Source organism: Balaenoptera borealis (assembly GCF_965194805.1).
Source record: "Balaenoptera borealis genome assembly, chromosome: 1".
Classification (NCBI taxonomy): domain Eukaryota; kingdom Metazoa; phylum Chordata; class Mammalia; order Artiodactyla; family Balaenopteridae; genus Balaenoptera; species Balaenoptera borealis.
In genome coordinates, this window is record NC_138860.1 from 53779847 (window position 1) to 53796303 (window position 16457).

At 48.0% G+C, this 16457-nt stretch overlaps 1 protein-coding gene across 2 annotated transcripts in view; it reads right to left on the reverse strand.

The window, feature by feature from the left end:
- Window positions 1-711: 711 nt before the first annotated feature.
- The window catches only part of BRINP2 (BMP/retinoic acid inducible neural specific 2), a 120011-nt gene continuing 104265 nt past the window's right edge, over window positions 712-16457 (reverse strand). For both annotated transcript variants that reach the window (XM_082384034.1, XM_082384035.1), the window contains 4 exons: window positions 10214-10319; window positions 7052-7288; window positions 4354-4576; window positions 712-2723 (listed from right to left, as the gene is read on the reverse strand). In XM_082384034.1, the coding sequence (XP_082240160.1) occupies window positions 1607-2723; window positions 4354-4576; window positions 7052-7288; window positions 10214-10319 (1683 nt within the window). In that variant the 3' untranslated portion in view covers window positions 712-1606. The remainder of the gene's footprint in view (window positions 2724-4353; window positions 4577-7051; window positions 7289-10213; window positions 10320-16457) is intronic.

Below are 16457 nucleotides of genomic sequence, written 5' to 3' on the forward strand. Positions count from 1 at the left end.
ATACTTGGATCATGTGGAGAACAGACAGAGAATTGGTTCTCCAAAAGATCTGCTATGAAATGCTTCTCATACCACCTGGGGGAGGCACTAAGGGAGAATGATGCATTGTTCTGTGTGGCTTATGTCAAACCTGATTTTTAGGCTGGGAAAGTAGTAATCAGACAGAATGGAGAAAACCAAGGCCATGTCTGCATGGTTCCCAATTTCCTCAAAGGCGATCCCAGACCATAAGATGCAGAAGATGAAAAATTCTCCTGATGTCCACAGCAGTGCAGGCAAAGAGGAACCCCTGTTAGCAGGCATTTGCCCTAGGCACAGAGGCTACAGTTCTCCTGGAAAGCAAGAACTTTTCTACTACTCTCCTGATAGTGGCCTATCCTGGTTGTCGGACCCGTGTTAGCCCTCACACCTGGGAAGAAAGGAGGTGGGCAAGCCAGATAACTCTCTGGAAGAGTTCTGCCTCACTCCATTCTTTATTTAATGTCAATTTCTCTCTCTCTCTCTCTCTCTCTCACACACACACACACAGTCAAGCCAGACATGCATGCACTTGTGTGTACACGGATCAACCAGCCTCTTATATAGCAATATCCTCCCATCCATGGACACCCAATTTTTAAAAATCCAGGCAGCCCAGGGAACTATACTCTTTTTTTCCCCCTCTTTTCTCTCATTTTTCCCCTAAAAAACAGCCTTTTTAAAACATATATATATTAAACCAGGCAAGTTTTTACTCATATGTTCATGTGGCTGGAGCAGATTGACAAGAAAAACAATCACAAAATAAATATTTTTTGTTTTTTGTTTTTTAAAAAAGAACATTTCCCTATACATCGTCTCTAACTTGACAGAGCTGCTTTCTTGGACAGAACAGATGCTGCTGGGAGAGGAGCTCTGGCTGGACCACAAGGGGAACGTGGAGCCAGCCAGGCCCTGACACCGGAGAGCCCAAGGAAGCGAGGGGGCCGAGGGAGAGGGAGGGCAGCAGGGCTGCCTTGCTGCCCCGAGGGGTCCTCTGCGGGCGTTACCCCCCGTTTCCTCGACGGAGCTGGCCTGAGGAGCGGTCCGTGTCTGGAGGGCTCAGAGGAGGCAGCGAACAAAAAGTAAGAACCACTGTGGGGAATCATGAAACAACGCCATTTAAGAAATCTGGCTAAAAAGAATACAAAAGTGACTCCACAGAGGGGGAGGCGGTGCTCCCACCCCTCGCATTGTTGTTCCCTCTTGCTTTCTTGAATGCTAAGAATCACTTTTAAGAATTTGTGTGTTGCACGGTTGGGCTGGTTCCTTTTCTGAAGCTCTCCCTTGGCTCCCTCTCCTTCAACTGCATTCATGTGAGAAAGCACCGACTTTACAGATCCCAGGCTGCTGAGTGCTCGCCTCCCCTTGTGAGTGTGTGTGTGTGTGTGTGTGTGCACACGCGTGGTGTGTGCATGTGTGCAGCGGCTGTTTCTTTCTCTCCTGCCTGCTTCAGTTCAAGCCCCGAGTCCCATCTGCTGGGTGCAGTCTTAAGGGAACACCCCGTTGGCACTAAGGTGAGGGCTTAGATCATTGCACCCCGGATTCATGGATCCCCTCCCTGCCCGGCGCTGGAGTGGGTCCCCCATTAGCTACAGAGTTTGCCTGTCTCATACTCCACAGGGTTTGGCAGCTTGGAGTTGAAAGCCCTCAGAGAGGACTGGATCCTGCCCACCTCATTGTTGGCCAGCTTGAGCCGATGCCGGAGCAAGCAGGAGAAAAGGTCAAGCCGCACCTTGCCAGGCGGAGAAAGCTGGTTGACCCGGTCCCTAAGCTCGATGAGCTGCAAGAGGGCAGAGTCCTGGGAACCTTGAGTATATGGGTAGTCTAACTGGAGAATTAAGTCCCGGATGGCATCCGGGTCAAAGGGCAGGCTGTAGCCAAAGACCTGCAAGGTGTTGATTTTCATGTAGCCCAAGTTCTTGGAGGGATCGGTCATCTCCAGAGGCTCGTAGTAGATTGTCTCGTTGGAGCTGTCATCCAGGGACTTGATTCGGCTCCGTAGGTAAACATGGACTGTCTCAAAGAAGGTCTTCCACCTATTGCCCAAGGTAATAGTCCAGTTTTGGCACTGGGCGACGGCATCCACATTAGTCCTTTCCCAGTCTGGGAAACTGCCCTCGTTCACGGGCATGAACCAGCTCTCAGAGTGGCTGCCCCCAAAGGGGTTGACGTAGATGGCCATGACAGGCTCCAGGGTGCTGTTCTTGGTGAGGCAGATCTGCAGGGACAGGGCCAGCATCACGTGCACCAGCCCGGGCTTGTACTTGTTGCTCTTCAGGGTGAGCAGCATGCGTTTCCTCCAGGAAGGGTCGAACCAGCTGCCCAGGCGCATGTCATTGCTGATGAAGATGGAGTGCACCTCGATGCGGCTGTCCCACTTCTGCAGCAGGTACTTCAGCTCCAGGTCCTGCAGGTCTGTCTCCAGCCCCAGAAAGTTCTCCAGCGACTCGGCCACCTCGGGGCGGCACAAGCCCTGGGCGAGCACGTAGCCTGGGTTGCAGCTCCCACAGCGTGTGCTGTTGTCTGGGGCACAGTGGGCACAGGCGGGCCCTTCGCCCAAGGCACAAGGGATGGGGCCCTGGCAGGAAGACTGGTCGTAGGGGCAGGTGCAGCTGTGGCTCTGTTCCAGGAAGGTGCCAGGGAAGGTGCTCTCTCCACAGTAGAGGAGGGATTGGATACGGTTCCACCAGTAGGACAAAGACCTTTGGGAGGGGGGATAAAAATGAAGCAAGAGTCATAGGAAGCCACACACTGCTGCTTCCCTGAGGGTGGCAGGAGATGTGACTAATAGGTGATAAGGAAGATAAAAGCCCCAGGTTCTCTGAATGACAGAAACCCTACTTTACCACTTTGGGATAACCAAACAAGTCCTGGAGCTGGGTGTCTGATGGATCAGCGCCAGAAATGTCTGACAGCAAACTTGTGCTCCTCCCTCCCAAGTACCACCTCATTCCCTTATTCAAAAGCCTACAGAAGATCTGCAACGTCTTTCGTATCCAATCTAGTTTTCAGCCTCTTAAATAAGATCTTCCAACAACTGGCTCTCCAAACTTTCCAGTGGCATGCCAACCTCTTTCCCCCTTCACAGTCTCTCTCCTTTCTAGAACTCTCCCACCAAGGATAGGACTTTTCTATGGCTGGCTCCCTCTTAAGGTTTAGACTTCAGCTCTTACGATACCTCCTCAAAGAACTCTTCAGTTACTCCCCTGTCCAAAGCATCACCCAGTCCCTCTCTGTCACATCACCCTGCTTTGACTTGATCCTCAGCAATGTTCATTATCAAAATGGATTGTGTTCAGTTATTGTTGACCTGTTCAGAGATAGCTTCCCTGCAAATGCCATGAGAGTAGGGACCCTGCATTATTCCCCAACATATTCTCAGAAACTAGGATTGTTCCTGGTGCCTGGTAAGCATTTCCTAACTATTTGTTGGGAAAAAAAAAAAAAAAAAAAGAACCTTTCTCAAATGCCCTTGCTGGTCTGTCCTCTCACTCATATGTCCCTCGTTACCTGTGCCTCAGTTAGAAGTGCACCCCTGGGTTGCTGTGAGGGCAGCGCCCCCTCCTGGAATGCTCTGGCTCACACACACCAGCCCACTTCCATTTCCTCCCACACAATCTGGCCAAGAGGTCCTTCTCCTGGGTGGCTTTTCTCTCTGACCTTTACTATTATTAGACCATGCCTTTGATTTATGGTCCACGAACATGCTTTTAAGGGGCTGCCACATAATCATTTTATAATTTTGATGTTCCTGTATATTTATTATATCTTCTCAATTAACAAATATCCCTCACTGCTTAATATTAGGACATACGAGGTGGACTCATTAAAGGCTTGTTGGATGCACGTGTGAAGGAGCGGATGGATGGATGCATGAGGGCCTCTGACAATCCAGCCCCACTCTGCTCCCGAGGGCACAGGGCCTCAGCTCGCCTCCCTCCTGTGACTCAGAGCAGAGTCACTTGTTGGAAACAATCTATTGTGTGTGTTTCTCATCATACGCAATTGGTCTAAAACCTTTAACTCCACCCTCTTCTTTCCTAAAAGACTTATTAAAATAGAAATGAGTGAGAATTAGAGTATTATTAGAATAACATTCGAATCGACTATAATTTATATAAAAGTAAAGTTAGCCTCTTTGTTTTTTTCTCTCTCACTTCAGATGCAACTCATAACTGAGAATGACACGCAAGTAGGTCAAGATAACAGGAGACTCTAACAGGCCGTGTGTGGGTCAGCATGTCCAGCTCTGTTGTGTTGGACAGGGGTCCTCCCCGGCCTCAGTGGCTGTCGTGGGTGACGTGCTCTGGCTCGGGCATCTGGGGTGCTCACCTCTCCTTGGGCAGGCGGAAGCGGGGCTGCCGGTGGCAGCGCTTGCAGAGGTTGAAGAGCCGGCGGACGATCCGATAGGTCTTCTTGAACAGCACTTTCAAGCTGGCTCCCAGCTGCTGGTAGCGGTGCTGGAGGCTGGTGTCCATGGCCCAGAACTGGGAGATGGCTGTGGAGTTCAGGAACCTGTCATCCGGCAGCCGCTTCAGCAGGGCCTGGAATTCCTCTGCGGGTAAGAACACGAGAGCTGAGCTGAGGGGGACCCTGGATGGGCAGGAGGACCTCCCCACTACCCCCAGACCCAGCCCGCCCTTCAGTTACTGTATGAGGAAGGAAGGAGGCTTCACATCCACCCTCCAGGGCTCTTTTATTTCTTTCTTTTCCAACAGCCTTATTCAGAGGTGATTGACGTACCATAAGATATGGATTTTTTCCCATCCTTCCTGTTTCTAATATGCTTCTGAATTTCAAAACACATCTCTGCCACCACCCACGGGGCCAATGACCTTGGGATGCATCTCTCTTGCCCTTTATACCGCCTTATAATTCATCCACAATCTTCTTCAATCACACCACCGCACCCTTAGGGAAGGTGTGAGGCACTCACGAAGTTGAGGGCGGGCAAGACTGGCAAATGCAGACACAGAAGAGGGAGCACCCAGCTCAGAAGTCTTCTTAGAAGCCTTTCAGTCCCTGAGACCAGCCTCTTCCCTCCATGTCCTTGTCTCTGACTCTAGGACACCTTTCCTCTCTTTTGAGATTCACCTCTTGGCCAGACACCCATTCTTCCTGGAAGCTAATCCAGAAGCAATGTGCTTTCTGGTTCTTAGCTCCTACTGCAAGCCTGAGTCCTCCTCAGGGCTTCCTGGGCACAATGTGTTTTCCGAATTCATGCTCAGATCTCTGTCCATGGACCTGCTTTTACTTGGAATCTGCAGCCATCACGTCTCCTGATGGGGGTCTGCATAGTCCTCCTTCACTCACTGGCAGTAATTCATAGTGCTGAAAGCCCAAAGTCCTTTCCCACATACTCGAGCATTACCTAACACATCCCACCACCATTGGTCCAATGCAGCTGGGGGGCCGGAATATGATATTCTCCTTAGCAACTGAATGCCTTGTTTAAGACCTGAGATGGCAATGCCTGAGGCCTCAGCTCATTCTGATTTCTCAAGCCCCTGATTCTTCATCCCTCACCCAGATGATTGGAAAAATCATACCTAGTAATGACATTAACAACTAGTAGTGTGTGCATAGTTCTTTTTATAAAACACTTAGGTATACAAAACAGCACAGAGAATAACAAGATAAACTCCCATGTGCCCACCACCTAGAGTTTGCCATTTTGCCATATTGAATTCAGATTTTTTTTTTAAAGAAATAAGGCAAAGCGAATATACTTGAAGGCCCTAAACTTCCCCCTCCATCTTTATCTAGATGTAACTACTCTCTTGAATGTTTTCTTTATTACTATCATATATTTTTTAACGTTTTCTAAAAATATATTTATCCATAAAAATATTAAGTATTGGCTAGTATGTTTTAAACATCAAATAAATAGTACTAAATATGTATATTTAACATGTTATTATAGTATTACATATAAATGTTATATAAATACAAATATGTATATAATACATAACCTTTTTCATTTGTTTTGTTTTATCCAATATTGTTTTTTGAGATATATCCATATAACTATTATTCATTTAATATTGAAATGTATGAGTATATCATGCAGAGTTCTTTATACTTTAATTTTATCTACATTATTCCATATGAGCCATCCATCCACCTATTGTTATCATTTTCCCTCATTTACAGATGAAGAAATGGAGGCACTGAGGAGCTGAATGGCTAAACCAAAGTCATACAAAGGATCAGTAATAGAGTGTGTTAGGTCTGTCCAAGATGTTATAACAAAATATCACAGATTGGGTGGCTTATAAACAACAGAAATGTATTTTCAGAGGCCGGAAGTCCAAGGTCAGGATGCTGCTGGCAGGTTCTGGTGAAGGCCCTCCTCTGGGTTGCAGATGGCAAAATTCTTGCTGGGTCCTCACATGTTGGAAGAGGTAAGGGATCTCTCTGGGGCCTCTTTTATATGAGCACTGATACCGTCCATGAAGGCTCGGCTCTTATGACCTAATCAAATCCCAAAGTCCCCACCTCCTAATACCATCACCTTGGGCATCAGATTTTCCATATATGAATTTGAGGGGCTACAAACATTCAAGCCATAACACGGAATAAGAACTCAAAACCAAGCCCTCTGAATCTAAGTCTCAAGGTGACATTGATATCAGTTATACCTGCAATAAGCAATCACCAGCGTGTACTAGGTGCCTCCTAGAAACATGCTATGTGCCTCATTCATTCAACAAATATTCACTGTGCACCTTATGTGCAGGCACTGTGGAATCTGTGGCAAACAAGACAGACAAGGCCTCTGGCCTCAATTATATTTACCTTAGCTTATTAAGTCCTTGAAACGCATCACTTTGGTAGGTATTAGGTCTGTTTGCATATACAAAAAAAGAAAATGAGTTCAGACTTGGGGTGGTCATATAACCTGCTGGAGGTCACCCAGCCAGTTAAGTGGCTGAGCCAGGAGCCAAGCTGAGCGCCCCGGGTTCTTACCCCGCACCTCTCAGCCACCTCCCATTGACAGGGAGGAAACCTGGGCTGACTGACTGCTCACCTGACTCCTCAAACTGCTGGTTGTGAGTCGCCCAGGAGTCCTGGATCTGCAGCAGGCTGTCCTCCATGGCCTGGATGTCAGCGTCAGGACAGTTGCATTCTGGGAAGGTGGGGCTGCACTTGCACCAACAGTCATTCTCCTTGCAGATGAGCTCGCCCTCAGAGCTGCATGTGATGTAGCTGAGCGCAGCGGTCACGAAGCGCTCCCGCAGGTACTCGGGCAGCAGCACCTGCAGGCCTAAGGAAAGGACGTGTCGGGGAACTGCCTGGCAGGGCCAGGGAGTACTCGGTTTCCCACACCCAAGGCTGCAGGATCCCCAGCTGGGGTTCTGCTGACTTGTGCATCCTGGGCCCAAGAATGGCCACCCCAGGCCCTGATCCTGCTGAGCTGGTTGGGACAGAGGGTTATTGCTGTCCCAGTGACAGATGGGGCACGTCAAAGCTCAAGGCTTAGTCGAACCCCTCACATCAGCCAAATTGAGAGCGTGCATATCATATGAACGGGCTTATTGGCTACACGTCAGCGTTTCTAGGATGGAAATGGGAAGATGTTTCAGATTAAAGGAAGAGCTTATAGCCCTCGTGGGGGAAGAATCAAGGCTTGATGGGCTTTTTTGCTCTGCCTCCAATTGCCATCCTGTTTCTAGCTTCTCTGAGATGAGCCGCAGGCCTGCTAGGATACTTCTGAATGCTGACCCTCCTGGGCCTCCCACCTTAGCCCCGATGACCAAGGAGGCTGCCCTGCTTAGGAGGTAGGGACAAGGTGTTATGGGTACACAGTGGCCAGGCACTATACCAAGCACTTTCCATATACAACTACAAGCAACACTGTGGTCATACTGAGGCTCTTATAATGAGGAAATCCCAGCCCAGTGACCATGGTGACCTGCCCAAGTCACAGTGCTGGTAAAGTCAGCTTGGTGACAGACCCTGTCCTTGTCCCATTGGGTCATACTGCATAACTGGGACTGGCTGCCTATCTCAGGGTTTAACCCTTAACGCGATGTGAAAGCAAGATGGCGATGGATGCCCCAAGTTCAGTCGAGCCTGGATAGATACGAAGGTCTCTCAGCTCTCTTTTCTAATTAGCTGCCTCTGGTCTTGAATATAACCCACTAAATTGCTCCAAGCTTCAGTTTTCCTACCCATCTGTGGTGGATATTGGTTCACCAGCAGCAGAATAGACTCCTAGTTGGCTTCAAGCCACACAGGGTGGCTGTTGGGAGCATACCAAGAGGTGAATGAAGGACGGGCATGCCTTTGGTTGCAGCCCAGCCCGGTTCAAGGTCAGACCTGCAGGAGGCTCTCCCAGCAGGGACACTGGGAGAAACTGTGCCAGGAGAGTGAGGGACGCGAGGACTTCTGGACGGGATGAGCTCCCCTTCCATCAGAGGTCTGCCAGCTCTTTATTGTCACACCCTTGACCTTGTCCTTGGCAGGAAATCAGAGAGCCCAAAGTATGTAACCCAGTCTCGGCAGACCTCAAAATATAACTTAGAATTGCAGCTGCGGTAGATGTTTGTTGTCCTTGTTTGTGATCTACCTCCTGTTCTGAACTGCTCCTAAACTTTCCTTTCTTGACGATGTGCCCACAGTGGCACTTGAGCAGCCCTCCCCATGCGTACTGTCCACATATGCTTGCTTTCAACACTCACTCCTCTCCAAGTCCTTTCCTTTCACCTCCCCCATCAGCTCCCTCCTCCTCACCATAACATTTCCTATTGCTACAAAATAAGTGCCCTGAGCAATGTCTGCATGAGTGATGGGCTATAAAATTAAATGGCATAAACTATTCCAAATGAACCACCAGACACTCTGAACTTCACTCATAACTAATTTCCAGACACAAACCCAGCCCACCCAGGGACCTGAGAGAAGAGGGATGCTAATTGCATTGGGCGGCTTTAAATACAGGAGCCTTTTCCTCCTTTTTGTATGTTTCTTTTTTTTAAAACTTTGGGTTTGTTTATTTTTTATTATTATTATTATTATTATTATTGATTGATTGATTGATTGATTGCCGTGTTGGGTCTTCGTTTCTGTGCGAGGGCTTTCTCTAGTTGTGGTGAGTGGGGGCCACTATTCATCGCGGTGCGCGGGCCTCTCACTATCGTGGCCTCTCTTGTTGCGGAGCACAGGCTCCAGATGCGCAGGCTCAGTAGTTGTGGCTCACGGGCCCAGTTGCTCCGCGGCATGTGGGATCTTCCCAGACCAGGGCTCGAACCCGTGTCCCCTGCATTGGCAGGCAGACTCAACCACTGCACCACCAGGGAAGCCCTTGTATGTTTCTTGATGCCTAAAGCATTGAGGGGTTGCGTCTGGCTCAGGTTGCCTGGAATTTGTAATCATAGATCCTGGGTGACGGCTATTGATTTCATAATACCAAGACAGTAATATCTTAAACAGAGTCCAACTCAGGCCTTAAGAAGAATAAACTTTTCCCATTGCCAAACAGCTCTGTCTGAATCAGTTTGCATGGCTCTGCCCCCAGGATGCTTGGGGGACAGAGAGCAGCTGAGTGCCTCCCCTTATCTCCCAGCCTCCAGACCTACGGTCGTTCCCATTCCTTTCGCTTTTCTGTTTCTGCCTGTTCTGTCCCCGGTTAAGGCTCCTATTCCTCTCAAACTCTTATCCTGGCTTTGATCTCCCTTGGAAGACTGCAGACTAGTAACAGAAAGCAGAGAACACTCTCAGGGTAACCAATGGTCCCACAGTTTGTGTAGCTCTTAGTCAAGCTAGAGACGGTGCCCCATAACCACTCTGCAAAGGCCAGCTATTCCCCAATGTATACTTAGGATAAAGCAGAGGGTTCTTTGGACAACAAAGGAGATTGCCAACGAGATCAAGGTGTATAACGATGGATGTGTTGTTGCTGTAGGATAGTGACAGAGGTCTTGGGAAGGACTGGGAGGTGGGTGGATTTGGGTGTCCAGTGGTTTGAGCAATGGTCGAGGTGTAAAGTGAACCATGTCAGAAGTTTTCTCAAAAGAATGATGGAAAGTTGTTAAATACAAGTTCCAGAACTAGTGGTAGTTCTTGTCTTCAGAAGGGTTTAGCCAAATGGGGCAGGCAGGACTTTTTCCTCTTGGTGATCCAAGTTTGTTTTTTTTTGTTTTTTTTTTACCGTGTATGGAAAGTGTGAAAACATCACAGGGCACCTTACCGAGTAACTGCACTTTGTTCTCCGGACTCTGTACCAGGACAGAGCTGACCGAGTCTAGGTTGTCGTAGTTGCTGCAGCCCAGGGGACCGGTCCTGGTCTCCGTGACCTAGAGAAGGAAGGACAGGGGGTGGGTTTATATAACAAGCTGAGACCTTCCCTTTGCATTTCCCTTTTCCGGTCAGCCAATCTCAGGCTCTATGTCCTGTCCTGGACCAGCCCAAGGAAGGGCATGTATCTCCCTACCCCAGGAGCATAAAGCCACTTTTTCCCTTGTTCTAAGACAGGGAGTATCAGTGGTATAGGGCTGGCAGCAGCAGTTGTACATAATTGGAAGCCTTTCAGAGGGAGCCAGAGGGAATTTCAGTCTGGAAGAGGAAACTCAATGTAGGCAGTGGAAGCTGGACCTCTGTGTTGGAGTTCCCCCTTCTCCTCCCCCAGAGGAAGAAAGGAGGCCAGATGAGGATGCTGTCAGCCCGCCGGCAAGCCCAGCTGCATCCACTTGATGTGGTGCTCACAGGCTTTAGGGATCCCGAAGATGAAAAGCACTAGAGAAATATGAGCTATGAGTATTATTATTAATATTAAACATTTAAGTCCCACCTCGGCACTGAGACGTCCTTAGAGAAAATCAGCCATGGGCTTACTGCATATTTTAATAAGTATATTAAATATACATAAACTCTTATAGCTATGTAATATTCCAAAACACCATAGAGTCATTTTAAAATATTATAAAGTTGGCCTATCAGTTTTTCCCTGATGTTTAAAGTATAAGATGAAAAATGGGGAGCTTTAAACGCACTGAAATAATTATGTAATAAGAATGATGGGGACCTGAGGCCCTTTCTTCTCAGGATCTCCAGAGGCTTTGCCAAAAATCAATCAAACAATCAACGAGTATTTATTGGGCAGCCACTGTTCAATTCCCTACAATTTAGCAAACATTCCTAGCGTGCCTTTCTCGGAGTTCTTCAAGGAAATTGGCCCTGATACCTCTGACCTTCTCTCCTAGCTCCGGGCACCTCAGCTCCGCAATGAGCATACAACTTGCAGTTTTCCATCCTTTTCTGCGAGTATTTAGTTAAAGCCTGGGTCCTCCACACACTAAAGGCTCCACGGAGGTAAGCTCGTAGTTATTTTGCTCACGATGTTCTCAATAGCACTTAACAGGGTGCCTGGCACATAGCAGGTACTCAATAAATTAGAGAATGTAGGAGTAATCTGTTCCAGGCTTTGGGGGGTGGAGAGGTGGGCACAAAGGTGTACAAGTTATGTAGTGTGTCCTCCAGGAGGTTACAACCTGTCGGGGAGGCAGGTACATATCCAACTGACTGATACACATCCACATCGAGCAGAAGCAAAGTGTCAGGAGGAGCCCTGAGGAAACCACAGCTCTATACAAGGGAAGGAGTTTCAGAGGAGACACCAACTGAGTTGGTCTTTAAAGATGAGTAGAAAGTGGACAAAAAGAGAAGGGAGGGAAAGTACTCTGAGAAAAAGAAGGGGCAGCACCCCTGGTGGTCCAGTGGTTAGGATTCTGGGTTTTCACTGCTGAGGGCCCAGGTTCAATCCCTGGTTGGGGAAAACTAAAACCAGGGATTGAACAGCGCGGCCAAAAAAAAAAAAAAAGAAGGGGCAGCATGATCTACAACCCATGGGCTTGAAAGTGTGTACTGTAATTGTCTGCCATCCTACTAGTTACCGTGGTGAATACCAAAGTATAAGCGACATGTTTGAAGAGAATTTAGTATACTTAGTCTTTAAAAAATACACATGGAAGAGAGTAATTAAGTGAGAGATGGTATGACACAGACTAATACAGTAAACAGAGAGAAGGGAGAGAACCTTGTAGCTTAAAGGAGTCTGAGAAGGCTTCGTGGAGAAGGTGATCCATAAATTGGTCTTGAAGGATGAGGAGGGATGTGAGGGAAGGGGGGAATTGGGAGAAAAAGAGGTAACTGCAGACCAAGACCAAGGGGAAGCAATAGACAGTGCATGAGAGGCAGCAAGACCCAGCATGGATGGGGGATGGGATCAAGGCCATGACAGACGCTGGAAACCTCTGCACAGTTTCCAAGTTCATCCTCCAAGATCATCCCATTTAACCTTCACACTAACTCGGAGACAAATCCCACTACTATCACTCTTCAAAGAAGGAAACCAAGGTTCCGAGAGTTACAGTACCCGAGACCACAGAGCTGTTGAGTAGCTGAAACAGGATTTTGACTTTTTAGTCCTCAGACTCCAGTTCAAAGCCCCGTGCCTCCTGTGAGGGCACGTCAAAGGGCTAAAGAAAATTAAAATGAGGTAAACCCATTTAGATAATATCACTTTAAAAAACAAGTGTAAACAGACCAGTTTATCCAAAGTATTTTAGTGATCTGCCCTCTCTTCAGAATGTGAACATGGGGTAAGACAAATTGTATACACTTTAGATATTATTATCCTATATTACAGATGAGGAAACCAAGGCCAGATAGGTTAAGTGATTTCTTCAAGGTCACACAGTGAGTCACCTGCAGGGCTACGATTCATTTGACTCATTCATTTATTCTTTCACTCATTTATTCATCTATTACATATTCAAGGAGAATCCAAAACTCACAGTTGAGTAAGACACGGTCACTACCATAAGGAGTTTACAGACAAGGAAACGTGTTTCTATAATCCTGGTGTTCCACGTGAGCCTACCTCCCTCCACAGATGGGCACTTGGTGCTGAATAATGTCTCTGTATTGAGTGAGCTGTTGATTGGCTAGTTGTCAAACTGCAGTGGGAAGGCAGAGTCAGGCTTATGTCAAGGTAAAGTCTTCTTTATCTATACGGTGCAAAAATTCCTATAAGAAGAGCTGTAGCCAAGGACTAGCCCAGCTATTCTGGGGAACCCTGCCTCTCTTGGAATGGGGTGGGCTGAAGGGCAGTGGGATGGTGAGTGTGGTATTTGGGAGATTTGCCTGTCACCACCTCCAGGTAAGCTGGCCCCCTTACTGTCCTGAGTTCTGCACTGGCTTTTCTATCCACCCACTCCTGAGTTGAACACTCACCAGCAACAGGTGAGAAAGCTACACACCTTACGCAGAAGTAGGACGACTCCCAAGGGGGCAAATATAGCACAGCCACTCTCCTCCCCTTTATCCTACCACTATGCCTACCTATCTACCACCAACCCATCTGCTTCCCAACCCCCCCCACCGCCATCTTGTTCAATATTCTGGGGCTGGCTCTGATGAGATTTTCTGACCTTTACTTTGCTATTTCCAAAGGTCAGTTCTACAAGAGGATAATCAATTAGGTAAGTCATTGAAAGGGTGTGAGTAGCTCCACTTTGTTAATTGTGGCGCAAGGACAGGAATGAGGGAGAGACAAAGACCATGATCCCCTGCTCATTTCCTGTTAGAGGAAATGCCTCAAGCCAGATCTCCACGAGTGAGGAAGGCTCGCTCGGGTTTTACTAGATCCCAAAGTCATTGCTCTTTCCCCTGCTACTCTGCTCTGAGCCACCTCTGTCTTCCCTAGAGAAGCAAGGAGGTGAGAAAGAGAAGGGGAGCTGGAGAGGGTCCTCTTGCAGATATTGCCTGAGCACTGACTTGATAAGCAGGATGAGCTGAGGACCCCTCCCCCCCGAGTGATGAAAGTTCCAGAGTCCCTGGCAGGTTGGTGCAGAGAACCCCATGCCTCTCCCTGTAGAAGAGGCAGACAGCTTTGGCAGATTATAAAGAGGGCCCCCAGAGGTAATGGAAAGTGCAGCTCACTCAGGCGCAAGCATTCAAAGAGCGCCTCAGATAAGCTTTCAGGAGAAAATAATTGTGTGCTAATTGGTTTGTTGATAGAGACAGTCCTGCCTTCAGAAAGCCCTGATGGATCTCAGGTTCATTAGCACATCCAATTTTCCATAAATGCCAGATTGTGCAAACCCTCGTTCCAGTGAGCCTGCTCTCCTCCCCCTGCCCTTAACTCCCTGGCTGCTCTTGTCCTACCTAGGGGGGCACCTGCGAAGCTAAGCTCGAGTGAAATGGGCTTCTAATTGTGAGCGATAGGGCTGGCCAGGAGAGCACGGCTGAGAGCGTGTGTGATTCAAAGAGCTGCAAATTGAATCCCAGGCTGCTACAGGGAGAAATTTGGACAAGTCACTTTAAGAATGCTTGTGAGAACCGCTCCCTCTTGCCATCCTGCAATCCATGTGAACTTTTCTGTGGGCTCTTTTCGGGCAGCTCATGAACATCTCAAACCCTCCCCACTAAGTCCTTCCTCAGCCTTCAATTAAGTAGAGGGTGAGCTACAACTAGGAAATAGGCCCCTCCCTTCCTTCAGGGCTCTGATCCCTTCCTGGGAATTATGGACAGGATGAATATGTGTTCAGCCCTTTACAGTTTTCAAAGTGTTTTCATGTGAACTATATCATTTGGTGTCACCCCCACATCCTACGGTAGAGTAAGGGGTGATATTTACAATATGTTATTCACAATATGTATCAGCAGGTAGGACGTCACTAATCAGGAGAGGTGCCAGCCGTAGTGCCAAAGCAGGGTTCTGAGGGTCTCCAGAGTTACATTAGTCCTTTGGTTACTATTAGGGGAGATCCCGGGGTTCCAGGGGAGGGATAAAGGTGGTTAGGGTGGCACACAGCAGACTGGGTGAAGATGATTTACCAGTTTGTATGGAAGTGTTTTAATATTTTAATAACTGATGTGGTCATATCAGCTGAATATAAGCCCTGGGTACAGGTGAGTAAAACAGTTGGTAAGTCCATGTCATGGAGTTCAATAACCAACTTCTCAAGGTCATAGGAATAGTAAGTATCAAGGCTGAAACCCAATCCCCGGTCTTCTCACTTGAGTAAGTTTGTCTCCCACTAAACCAGGTAACCTGCCTTCCGCTATCAGTCAGGCATTTTACTGAGTGTCTCACCACACACCTGACACTGTGAAGGGACCTGGAACTGTATGCATGCGACAGAGTCCCCACTGATCTAAGCCCTGCTGTTGTGTGTGGGCAGGTGGAGATGGGCATGTAAACAGCTGCAGTCTAATGTGACAAATCCTGTAACAGAGGTATGTACTGACCAGAGTAAACCTTGCAACAGAGGGGGATGTCCAGTGGGGTCTCGGGCATGTGTTGGATAAACAAAAGGGGGCAGGGTGCCTCTTTCTCCACATTAGTGAAAAGAAGTTGCTAACAAAGGGTAGAAAGTAAGAGCACCTTTGCTTAGAGAAACAAGCAACAGGAAGATATGCTCGAGGGTCTTTCCTTCACCAAGGCTGAGCAAGTGGGCAGAGCCCCTCACCTCCGTCCAGAGTAATGACCACGCTGGAAGCCAGCTGAAGCCCTGCGAAGGCATGTTCAGGAGAGGGAAGTAGGTGGCAGGGGCTGCAGCACCAGAAGAAGAGTGTGAGTTTACAAGGGTGTGCTGCAGGGGGACCTTGCTGTCTGGATCTGCAAATGCTGTTGTGTTAAAGCAAAGAGATGGCCTCCTGTGGGACGCCATTACTATCAGGACAAAATGGTCAGGTCAACCCTATCAAGGGAACAGAGCTGTGGAACAGAATGCCAACACCTCTCTTTGCTCCTTAGTCTAGGGGTGTGTCCTTGGACAGGTCACACAGGTTTCCAGACCTCACTAAACTATGTGGAGATGAGCAGAGGGGGGAGAAGACACTAAATGCCTTGTTTTTTCATGGTTCTCTGAATTGCAACCCATGGGGAGAACCCACGGTGCTCCCAAACAGAAACAGCTACAGGTCAAGCAGCTCAGTGGAAGCTGAATAATCATCTCTCATTCCATGTGGGACTGAGGAGTTCCAAGAAGAGGCTTCCGAGGACGATGGCCCTTCTTTGGAGGAGATGGGCAGTGGCCCGTCTAGTTCTAGAACATGCATCTACAGGCACTATTAACAGACGTGGATTTGAGTGCCTGCCCACCTCTCACGCTATAACCCACAGTCGTTGCTAAAGAAGTGAATCCGGTGAGCCATGGTTGAGATTATGTAACCCCCTCTCTTTGTGTTGGACTAAGATGAATCCTGAACCAGATTCTTTCTCTGGGGAATTTAGAACTGTGATACTGAGAGAAAAAAAAATTTAAGAGTTGATTACGGACACTTACAAAACTCAGAATAAATAATTATCAAGCACCTACTATGTACCAGGAACTGAGGATACTACAATGAACCAGAGAAGGGTCCTTGTCCTGAGGGCACTGGCTGAGAGACAAAACAGAAAGATTATGTTCAGCCAGGGCCAGAGT